This window comes from Lissotriton helveticus, chromosome 11 (assembly GCF_964261635.1).
Source record: "Lissotriton helveticus chromosome 11, aLisHel1.1, whole genome shotgun sequence".
Lineage (NCBI taxonomy): Eukaryota > Metazoa > Chordata > Amphibia > Caudata > Salamandridae > Lissotriton > Lissotriton helveticus.
The window spans coordinates 361,028,791-361,041,280 of NC_136072.1; the positions used below are offsets into that span (position 1 = coordinate 361,028,791).

General features: G+C 45.9%; 1 protein-coding gene across 1 annotated transcript in view; it reads left to right on the forward strand.

Annotated features, from left to right (window-relative positions):
- The window catches only part of PPP1R7 (protein phosphatase 1 regulatory subunit 7), a 554,877-nt gene that overhangs the window by 425,394 nt on the left and 116,993 nt on the right, over positions 1-12,490 (forward strand). Inside the window, exon 9 of the mRNA XM_078665787.1 lies at positions 9,085-9,171. Within this exon, the coding sequence (XP_078521913.1) occupies positions 9,085-9,171 (87 nt within the window). The remainder of the gene's footprint in view (positions 1-9,084; positions 9,172-12,490) is intronic.

A 12,490-nucleotide genomic window follows, 5' to 3' on the forward strand; every position in this document is an offset into this window, starting at 1 on the left:
TGGAAGAAACTCTTTAAGAACAGGGTCATCTGTTAAGATTTTCCAGTGTTTGTTGAAGCTCTTCTTGACGTGATAGTTGAGTGCATTGAATTCAGTAATCAGTCTGATTGGTTGTTTGGAGGACTCAACCCCCGTACGTGCTTTCAGACAATCTGGTCTAGAGATGACTCTGGATTTACGTTCTGCTTTCAGAAGCGATGAGCTCGAATAGCCTCTCTTTTGAAATCTGTTTTTCATGATCATGATACAGTTATCAAATTCCATTGCTTCACTGCAGTTGCGTTTAGCCCTAAGGAATTCTCCATAAGGGATGGACCGCAACTGATGTTCAGGGTGAAAGCTCGAAGCGTGAAGAATGGAGTTGCAGGAGGTAGGTTTCCTGAATAGTTTAGAATGCAATTGGTTATTCTTAACATAGAATTCTAGATCTAGAAATTCAATGTTGGTGAGGCTGTGGCGCATAGTGAAGCTGATTTCCCATAGGTTATCGTTTAGATATTCAAAGAAGGATTGGAGAAGTTCCTCGGATCCTGACCATAAGAGAAAACAGTCGTCAATGTACCGCCCCCAGTAGACTATGGAGTCAATGTATGGTTTGCCTTTGATACCCCAGATTAGGTCAGTTTCCAAGGCCCCCATAAAGAGATTTGCGAAGGATGGTGAAAATTTCGAGCCCATGGCTACTCCCTTCTTCTGCCTGTACCAATTACGATTAAAAATGAAAAAGTTATTGTCCAGGATGATCTTCATCATGTGTAGCAGCATGTTGGTGTGTGCCCATAGCGAAGCAGGTCTATTAGAAAGAAGTTTGGTAATAGCACTGATACCTATTTCAGGATTAATGCTGGTGTATAAGGACACCACATCCAAAGTTACTAGTCTAGTCCCTTGCTGCCACTCCAGGTCTGACATGATGTTCAGTATGTGTTTTGAATCTTGTATAAAAGATGGAAGGTTCTTGACTAGAGGTCCCAGAAAAAGATCCACATACTCTGCGATTCTTTCGGTGGGGCCCCCAATCCCCGATACTATCGGTCTGCCTGGTGGGAAAGGTAAGTCCTTGTGGACTTTGGGTAGGGTATACAGCCACGGATATGTGGGTCTGAAGACTTTAAGATACAAATATTCATTGTCATCAAGTAGACCAGATTGCTTCCAATTCAATAGGAGTCCATTAAGTAGTGTTGTTAATGGTCCCATAGGGTTATAGTCAATACGCTCATAACAAGAGTCATCACTCAGTTGGCCAAGGACCTCATTGTTGTAGTCATTGAGATCCATGACCACCACATTCCCCCCTTTGTCCGCTTCCCTGATGATAATATTGTGGTTGTCGCTAAGAATAGAGAGTGCTGACCGTTCACCCTTGGTCAAATTGTCTCTATATCTAAATTTCGTGTCAAGGTTCTTAATGTTAGTGCTGTTAAGATCCTCAAGGACGTGTCTGTAAAATTTGTCAATATTGTTGCCCCCTGCTAGTGTAGGAGTCCATTTGGATCTACTCTTAAGGCCACTCGTAATACTGTAATCGGTCTCGACATCCAACTCTTCAAGGAGTCTTTCCATTTCAAGTGGGCTATCTTCCCTATCTGTCAAAGAAAGAAGCAGGTGTGTAGCTTGCACATCTTTAATGGTCAAAGGTACATTGTCAAATACAGTAGGGATGTGTCTAGGTTGTTTCGGCACATCTTGTGATCCAGCAAAATGTTTCTTGAGTTTGAGATTGCGTATGAACTTGAAGATATCAATCTTGGTTTGACATATATCGCCGGTGGAATAGGGATTGAAATTCAAGCCTCTGCCAAGTAAGGATGTCATCTCGGACGTTAGAGGAAATGAGGAAAGGTTTATGACTTGAACTGTATCACCTAGTGTGGTTGGTTCCTCTGTGTGCCTGACCTCAATTTCCTGCGATATTCCTCGCTTGTCCCTACGTTTCCCCCTGTGGGTTCTGGGTCTGTAGCGGCCCTGGGTGGCTGAGTTCTGTTGCCTCTCCTTACTCGTTGCATCTCTAAAAAAAAGGTTGAATTATGAGGTTCTGAATTGGCCAGAATTTCATTCTCTATGTCACTGAGTCCAGTAGAACTCAGAGAGGTGGTGCTAGAACTAGCAGAGTTGGTGATGGTAGACCTGCCGGTTTGTGAGCCTGCCTTAGGTTTCGGGATTAAGGAGTCATATTTGCGATCAAAAGTGTATATCCTGCCATTTTTATAGTCTGCCTCATCCCTTTTGATTTGACGTGCCTTTCTGCTCTGGATTTCGGATTGGTGTTTCAAAAGAATTTCGTCCAGAATGGTGTAATTTTTAACAGTGGCCTCAGGTTTGTTCAGATCTTTGATCTCTTGTTCTACCACAGAGATTTCAGATTGTAGTAGGGCAGTCTTCCGATCAGCACTCTCAATGAGAATGTCTATCAGTGTGATCGAGTTTAGGTTCAGAGAGTCTTCCCATTTACTCATGAGATCCCGGTCTAGATCGTCATAGGTCGGGAAGATGTTGGACCGTAGTCCTCTAGGAACTAGTTTGAGTTTCAGGTAGTGTTTCAAAGTTGCTCCGTCCCACCAACGGGAGTTTTCTTGTTTCTTTAGTTTTTCAAGTTTGAAGAACTTGTCTCTTAAACCCTCTATACGTGCAGGACCTGCCGTGGCTGATGCCTGGTGTGTGGGCATGCCCTTGGCCAGATTCTCAAAAAGATCTGCTGCCGCTTTAGCCCTGTCCATAGTGTGGAGGACAGTAAGAAGCCTGAGATAAGGTCTAGTGGTTCAAAAATGTAACGTGGAGGCGCCCAATCTGCAAACTCAAGAAACACTTCAGTGGGGTTTTTAGAAAATCAGATTACTCTGGCGCACTGCCTAGGATATACGTTACAGGGTATTGATTGACAATCAGACATGTAGTGCGTAAAGAGCAGGCGGAAAAACACCCTTAACCGTCTAAAAAGTCAAGGGACTAAACAATGTATATACAAGTGTGCTCTCGCTACTACAACAAAGTATCACAAACAGTGCAATGACTGAAAAATATATAAGGAAACAGAAGCAGAATCTTTGGTGTGTTCTTGATACAGCAAGAAGATGATTTATTCTCTCCAGACTCAAGAGATGTAATGAAAAGCCGACACGTGTTTCGTCGTGTACAGTTGAGTCAACACGACTCTTCAGGGCTGATGATACAAGAATAACATACATCAAGTCAGTACTGCCGTTGTTAAATACTGCAAATGGTGACAAACTGCAGCCAACATGCAGTGGTGCCGTACGTATGGGTTCGCACGTGATAGTGTTGTGTAGTGGTGACATCAACACATTAGTACATGTGTCACTCAAAGGCTGTGAGTGGTAGCCCTCGGGTGGTGGTGCATAGACATGAAATTTCGTGACATAACGCTTTAGTGTGTGATCGTGTTTAACACATACACAGAGATCTTGCATTTCGAGGGTTCATGCAGTTGTGGATCAATCCAAATAAAACTAAGTGAGCCTGTGTGAGGAGGTGTGGGTGAGGGACCATAACAGTAACATGACGTGGTTGGCCGGTGTTGTCTTTATCCGTGTTGTTTAGGGGTATTCAGGGAGTTCTGTTATTGCGCCCCTTAAAAACGTATGATTGGATAGGACAGGGCTTTCAAGGAAAGAATTTCCGAACATATAAGAGCCATACAGAGGAGAGACCCCAAATACCCTGTGGCTCTACACGTTGCTGAATGTCAACCATTGGTAGATGATATCAAAGTACGTGTTTTCGGCATAGATGTAATTCCCCTCGATATTAGAGGGGGCAACCGCGAATTGAAGCTCAGACGTAGGGAGGCGACCTGGATCATGCGTCTTAGATGCGTGGAACAGGGGCTCAACTACGATCCTGAGCTTCAATTCTTCTTAGGCGACTAGGCAGCCGTCTGGGGGACCCTTCTTCTACGGAGACTTACTGAAACTTTTAATGCATGATCAGCAAGGAACTCATAGTGTCAAATATAGACATTTCTAGAGATACCTACCATGTACTATAATATCAAAGAAGATAACTACTATGTATAGTATGTGAATACATGATCTCATTAGTGATTGTACCATGTGATATCTCTGACCAATACCTAGGTCCAATATTGTATTATGATCATAATGTCTAAGTAACCAGTTGCAATATGTTTTGAACTTGTTGATTTAAATGTTATGTCCACGAATGAGAGGTGCGGGGGGGCACTTTCACACATAATTACTTAGGTCACTGAGCTTTACGAGTTTTGCCTCGATTGTGCCGTGGAACCCCAACACTCTCTTGCGCACCAACCACCTTCACGCGCCTCTAATCTATTACTATGCGAGCCTCCTCATTGTATGCAGGCCAAGACATCACGAGTTCCTTTTTGAAACGTTTTTTTCGCTCATCCGAACCAAAACTACTTTTGCACAGAACTGAGTGCATATATTTTTTGATATATTCTCTGATGCACTATGGCCATTCAAAGATGGCGAATCCTTTCGTCCTCAACACTGACAACGGGGACATCTTCGATCTCTACCTTTGTCTATAAGACAATCCCTCCCACCCGGTCACGTGTCCGTACAGAGAGACGGCAACCGGGAACTATAGGAGGAGGGATTCCATAACAGAGGTAAGCGGCAACTATCTCCCGTGATCACCCCCTTTTGATGTGAAGCCCAGAGTACTGGGCTTTTAGAGCTAACCCGCGCTCTTGTTTCCCGTCTTTTAGCGCATCGCCCTGTTGAGAGACACACTCGTCTCGAGCCAGTCCAGTAATAGACGGATCCCCTCCCGGCTTATCTCCTGACACACCAGGAGTCAGGTATTTTCTTAATTCAGTCCTAGAGATCTTATCTCTTTCCAAGGAGCAATATGTCGTCATGTAAGAATACGCTATTATGCGTGTTAAATGTCCAATACCTAACACACCAGGAGTCTAGTATTTTCTCCTTAACTGAATGCTCTATAGACCCATAATTATTTCGAAAAGAAACAATGCAATATGTCCTTTTGTTAAACGTTGCGCTAACTCGCGCATTAATTTGACTCTTTTTCTGTATTCTTCTTTCTGTGATCCCCGTTTACACAGAGTGGATAAATACGAAGATTTTGGCCTTTCTTGAATACAGAATACCAAGTAAATAGTACCTTCCACGTGACTATCATAAAGGGACAGACCGTTTCTTTCTGGTCACATTTAGACTCGTGGTAAGAATACCGCACTTTTTGTTCGCCGTCTATTCAACTGAGTAGATGTCCTTTTTCCCCTACCTTAGGATGCTTCTTCTAATGATTCCGTTTTGCATATACTCTCTCTTCTAGTCTCTCTCCGGCAAGTACCGTCCAGTACTCGGATATTAGCCCAGACCTATTACCAAACACCACGAACGTATTATTCCTCAAGGTAAATAATCCATAATGGCGAGAGACAGTGACTTGTCCTATCCTATCCAATCACACGTTTTTAAGGGGCGCAATAACAGAACTCCCTGAATACCCCTAAACAACACGGATAAAGACAACACCGGCCAACCACGTCATGTTACTGTTATGGTCCCTCACCCACACCTCCTCACACAGGCTCACTTAGTTTTATTTGGATTGATCCACAACTGCATGAACCCTCGAAATGCAAGATCTCTGTGTATGTGTTAAACACGATCACACACTAAAGCGTTATGTCACGAAATTTCATGTCTATACACCACCACCCGAGGGCTACCACTCACAGCCTTTGAGTGACACATGTACTAATGTGTTGATGTCACCACTACACAACACTATCACGTGCGAACCCATACGTACGGCACCACTGCATGTTGGCTGCAGTTTGTCACCATTTGCAGTATTTAACAACGGCAGTACTGACTTGATGTATGTTATTCTTGTATCATCAGCCCTGAAGAGTCGTGTTGACTCAACTGTACACGACGAAACACGTGTCGGCTTTTCATTACATCTCTTGAGTCTGGAGAGAATAAATCATCTTCTTGCTGTATCAAGAACACACCAAAGATTCTGCTTCTGTTTCCTTATATATTTTTCAGTCATTGCACTGTTTGTGATACTTTGTTGTAGTAGCGAGAGCACACTTGTACAAACTTCTGCAGTTGACTGACGTTGTGTGATTCTGTGTAAAGGACTTTATTTCACTATGGCTTCAAGTGTAAACCAACCATTGAAAATGCAATAGGCCTCGCCTTTTATTAAGTAAAGCCATTTGCTTTGCTAAACAATACCATTAGCTAAGCAAATGACTTTAACTTAATCAAAGGCGAGACCTATTGCATTTTCAATGCTTGTTGTTATTTCTTTCTTCCTCATTTTTACAAAGGCAGATTACGTTTGCACGCCTTCCATCTTCCCTGTGTATGTGTAAGGTCAAATTCCACAGCCTGTACCGTTCTCGTACCATCTGTCCCTGTGCCCATTGCACCGCTGTTTCCATGCTCCAGGGCTCGTATCTCTGCTGTTTTTCACTATCTGCAGCTGTCTCTCACTGGTTTTCTGTGTATCGGTTTGGAAGCTACTCTGTATGTACCCAGCTCGTAGTGGTGTGTTCACTACTTTATAGTGGTCGGTGCCCATCGCACAGTTGCCTTACTTCTGCCCATCGCACAGTGTGTCTGATAGGTGTTCAATTTGACTGCGGCTTCTGGCTGCAATACTTCTGCCGTGGGTCTGCTGCAAGCATCTCTCAGGGATTCAGCCTACCTACCTGCCTCTCTTTTCTGAATCCTTGTGCTACTGCCTCCTTCACCACTTCATTGTACCATAACAAATGGCTCTACCACTTCAGCCCCTCCACCCCCCAACCGAAGTCATATGGCCAGACAGGACTGCTCTAAGTGTCTTATTGTTGTCCAGATTGGAGTGCTCGCACTTCCTACATAAGGAGTTTGCACTTTATGTGGAACTTTTTTGAACTCCTGTTTGCTCATTTCTCTGTCCCACACATCGATCACTCTGGTCAGCGTGTGTAGTGATGCCGAGAGGCTGTTGCCTCTGAAGGCTGGGAGGGTCTGTTGGGAGTCTGTTAGGGGTCACCAGGCTCTGTCCGAGCAACACAGCCGAGAGATTGTTGGTGCTAAATAAAGGCTAGTGGGGCTTGGAGACATTCCAACCGAGACCTGCTGCTGGCTTTCTCCAGGCGGCAGAATGGCTCAGTGAGCTGGGCTGCTGCTGATGACACGTGTGCACCTTGCGTGGCATATACTCAAATCAAGAAAGCTTCAGTGGTGCAGCGAGGTCGCACGAAGGCACAGAGCATCAAAATGTGCAACAGAGATCCAGACATACTGACAGTGAACACACTCGCCAAAGCACACACACGCTTTCCAAAGCATTTTAAACAAGCAATGAAGTGCGTGCGAGCAAGCAACAGAGGTGCTTGTGCAGCTGCTACACAGCTTCATTCACCTCAAGGCACAAACTCTAATGAGTGTCGGCGTTAGATCTCTGTGCTTTCCAAAAATAGAATGCAGCTATATGTGGCGTAAAGAAAAAAAGTAAAAGAATGGCGAGCGTGTTCGGAAACCGGAGCCTGTGTAAGAGGAAGGATGCATGGATTGGAGAGAGGCAGGGTGTACAGTGCAGAGTTTAGCAGCCATGTTGGGAAAGAGACTACTAAGAGATCTGTAGCACGAGCAGTGGGAGGAGCCGGGAGGTGGGTCACCCGCTACACGAAGGAGGGCACGGTTTCAGATTGATCTTCTGCGAGGAAGGGCTATATTTTAATGGAGTACAAAAGGGGGGTGGTGATGGACGGAGCATCTGAACCAATCAAACACTCACACCCAAAAGATCTGGGTTTAATCCATCACCGTTCTTTAGCCCACTCTTCCACCCCAGTTCAGACATGGCTATATGCAAATCAGTCTGACCCTGTGCCTCATGGGAACAGTCCAGCCCAAACTGCCAAGCCATGCCTTCCCTGGACCGGAAACAAGCTTCCGAGGACCGGTTTTTGGCATTACAGCCTTCTTCAGCCCGGCTTGCTTGAATCCAGTGGCAAAGTGAGCAAGGGACTCACTCTTGAGCATACCCTGCCACACTTATGGCGGCCAAAGCGGTAAAAGAGGGGGGTGGTGATGGACGGAGCATCTGAACCAATCAAACAATCACACCCAGTCAAAAGATCTGGGTTTAATCCATCACCGTTCTTTAGCCCACTCTGCCACCCCAGTTCAGACATGGCTATATGCAAATCAGTCTGACCCTGTGCCTTATGGGAACAGTCCAGCCAACTGCCAAGCCTTCCCTGGACCAGAAACAAGCTTCCGAGGACCGGTTTCTGGCATTACAGCCTTCTTCAGCCCGGCTTGCTTGAATCCAGTGGCAAAGTGAGCAAGGGACTCACGTCTGAGCATACCCTGCCACACTCCTGGCGGCCAAAGCGGTACAAAAGGGGGGTGGTGATGGACGGAGCATCTGAACCAATCAAACACTCACACCCAGTCAAAGATCTGGGTTTAATCCATCACCGTTCTTTAGCCCACTCTGCCACCCCAGTTCAGACATGGCTATATGCAAATCAGTCTGACCCTGTGCCTCATGGGAACAGTCCAGCCCGAACTGCCAAGCCATGCCTTCCCTGGACCGGAAACAAGCTTCCGAGGACCGATTTCTGGCATTACAGCCTTCTTCAGCCCGGCTTGCTTGAATCCAGTGGCAAAGTGAGCAAGGGACTCACGTCTGAGCATACCCTGCCACACTTATGGCGGCCAATTGTTTGAACGTGAGCAATCACTTTTAAAAGATCTGCTTTAAAAAGCTCATTTTATTACACTACTCACATGTGAAACTTTTTTCTACCGTGTTCTGCCGCCGACCGGGGAATAATACCAAATAATGAATTAGCATGTAACGTGCTTGCATACCTCTCTAAACCAGTTGTGAAGCAAGTCTACAGAAGGGCATTCCTAATCCTTTCTTGTTGTATTGATTACGGAATAGCTTGCCGTGAATTGTGCACACCATCATTCCAAACCTAAAAGTGCGCAATGTTTAATCATGATGCCAAAAAGTAACTATATATCTTGTAACCTAGCATAACTGTCTGGCTTACACAGATCTTTTCCATTTGTTTGTTTTCATTAGAATAAGTTGACAACCTTGGATATAGCGGCCAACCGAATAAAAAAAATTGAGAACATCCGCCACCTATCTGGCCTACAGGAGTTCTGGGTAAGTGGGGAGATCCTTTGAAGCTAAGCATGAAAGGCAGTGGTAGAATACAGTGTTTGATTCAGACCGGACATTCAGGCTATATGTTCTTTTTTTGTTATTTCTTTAATTTGTATAGTTTCTCTATTATTAGTGTGCTGTAGAGCATGAACAGGTACAAATACGTTTAATAGTATGTCTGCAGCATATTTCTTGTAGATACACTTACTATGTCCTCTTGCCATATAGTATTAGCTTTTGAATACTGTAGCTTCTTATGCTCTGAAATGTGTACCCTGTGCATTGTGAGTTTCAGGGAAGATGTTAGCCATTTGATGCACACCTGAAACAGAGATACAGAATCCACCTAAGATTTTATATTTCTGCCATCTGGTTTGGAGTTTACCATTGAAACATGAAAACACTGTGTACTGATGGTGAAAATGCAGATTTTCCCCAGTTTTAATGGGAAGAAAATAATAATTTTTATTAAAGGCACAGGAGCTAATATTATGCAGAACTCCTTTATTGATCCACAGACACAGCAGCAAAAAAGAACTTGGAATTAGACTAGAACATCCTTAGAAAGCTAGAACTTTAATAACATGCATAATATCCTAGAACACGCAGCCTTCTTCCTTCTTTTCTTGCTGTTATTTTTCAGTCCCGTACCACGAAATAAAATATATACTTTATCCGCTGCAAAAACATAAATATCTCCTTTCTTTTCCATGATTTCCATTGGATAAACTTCTTTAACTTTGGCCTGGCAAAAACATAACAGAAATCTGCAAATTCAATGGGTGAGGTAACACAGGGAGGGGTAAAACTAGTCTCCGTGTCTTTAATAAAATCATGATTTTTGCAGTTGCTGTTTGGGGCATCGTCGACCACCATTTAGTGCTAGGTCCGTCCTTTGTGTGACGTCAGACGGCACCCCGGAAGTTCCTTTGTGTGGTAGCCATCTTCAGATTCTTTTTTCCACTGTTGGGTCTGGAAGCAAAGGGAGACTCTCTGAAGATTTGGACGAAATCTCTGAAAGAATCAAAGAATTCGACAACAAGAACCACCGATTATCGACTACGAAGACACCAGAGAATAGAAGGAACCTCTGTGAGAAAGTGCCCTTTTACTGCATGGCTGCCCCCACTTTTTGCTGAATTGCTGATGTGCTTTGACTGGGTCTGCCCTGGGCTCCTGCTAACAAGGTACCCAGGGCCTATGTTCTTTCCCTAAAACTGCATTGAAGCCTAAACCCAATTGGCATTTCTGGCCACATGTCAGCCCCTGGTAAATGGTACCACAGGTACCCAGGGCACTGTGACCAGAGAAGGCCTCTAAGGGCTGCAGCACTTATAGTGCCACCCTAAGAGGTCCTGTTTCTTCACACACACACACACACACACACATTGCCTTTGCAGTCTGCGTGTTTTGGTGCAGAACAAAGTGAAGTGTGCCATGCCTAAAACACCTCAAATCCGCACCACTCCGCACCTGCCATCCATTGCCCAAGCTCGAGTGGGCAAACACCACGAGGAGGTCTCCCCGGCGATCCTGACCCGAGATCCGGCGGCACGTGACCTGCCTCAAACCTCCTGCCGACGCCTGCACCCTAAATCAGGAAGGTCCCCCCAACCACGACCAGGAGCTGGTAAGAAGATCCGACCTTAAAAAGTCACCCCTGCACCAGACGCCCCACGCCTTGGGTGGCCCAAGCGATGGTGCCTAACCAACCCCCCAGCATCCCAACTTACCTCGCAAAGTGGTGGTCCCACCCAGAAAACCTTAGTCTCTTAATCTGAGCCTGCAATGCCTTTGGAAACTGGAGGTTCCCCAATGCAAACAGTGCACCCGAAGTCGAAACAGCACCATGCACCCGACCACCCTAGTGCTGCTGAGAGTGCACCTTTGGTGCCACTTTGCTTCCCCATTTGACCTGAGCTAAAGTCCAGGAGATTTGCTCCCACAACCCAAGTGGCCTGCTAGTCAGTAACCACCAACCGGAGGCCCCCTATCCCCATTGCATAACATTGGGCCTCCGCACTCTTCACCTGGCCGCCCTAGTGCCGCTGATGGTGTAACAAGAGTGCATCCCTGACCCTAGGGGATCCCTGAGTCTGCCCCCAGAATCTCAACTCCCGCTATCGAATACTTACCCTAAAACTGATAACAGTATGTTTGAGGCATGTGAGCTGTAGATCACATGCTGTGCGTAGATCGCCATCTAGTGTTGGGTCTGGATGTTTACACTTTGTTTTTCTTCGAAGAAGCCTTTCCAGTCACGAGATAGGTGACTCCTCCATTCGGTGATAGTGCGCATGGGCATCGACTCCATCTTCAGATTGTTTTTTTCCGCCTTCGGGTTCGGATGTTAGTCGCTGCGCTCTGGTTCGACGCTGTTCCTTCGGTTTCCCTCGGTGCGCAAGACACTCACCCTCTGCGGTATTGGTTCCGATCGCGTATACCATTCTTTGCGTATCATGTTTAATTATAAAAACCCTCTTTCGATCGGAGAGCTTGTGGTAGGCCATTAGGCCTACCCGTGTTGGTTCGACTCGCAGTCGATGGAACAAACTCCCTTTAAATTCTGCCCTCAGTGCCACGCGAAGTACCTGCGCACCGACTCACACAGAGTGTGTAACCTGTGCTTGTCTCCAGAGCACAGAGAACAAGACTGCGATGTGTGCCAGGCTCTCCGCTCCAAAAAGACGCTTCACGGTCGTTGGGCTCGACGTTGCGACATGCAGAGTCAACACATAAGCTCTATTCCGGATCTCTTCGGACCAGAATCAGATGAAGAAGCCTGTGACACTATTGGGGCCGAGGAGGAACAGGAACCAATCTCAGTTTCTGAGTACTACTCCCACCAGGATGCAGACGTCCCGCATGGACAGCGTACTGTGAGTACAGAATCTCCCTCGCCCGACATCCATTTCAACCGAAAGAGAAGGCTCTGGACCAACTCGCGCCCTCGCGCCCCGGTCGGACCCGAGACCACGCTTCTAACGACCCGCCTTCTGGCTCTGAAAAGCCCCACTCCACTTCGGGCACCGAGCCGAAACCTTTGGGATCGAAGCTAAAGTCTGGCTCCGAACTACATTACTCAGAACTGAAACATACTTCGGATCCGAAGACACCAACTCCGAAAGTGTCGGCATCGGAACCTTCGGGGCTCAAACAGACTGATGCACCAAAGTCATCCGAAAAAACTCAGGTACGACGATCCGCTCAACAAACCGGACGCAAAATAGAAGGTGGTGTTTATTAATCCTCAGACTGGAAATATTATCACAGAAGTGACTCTAAGAAGGACTGATGCAAAAGAGGAATATCACATTCC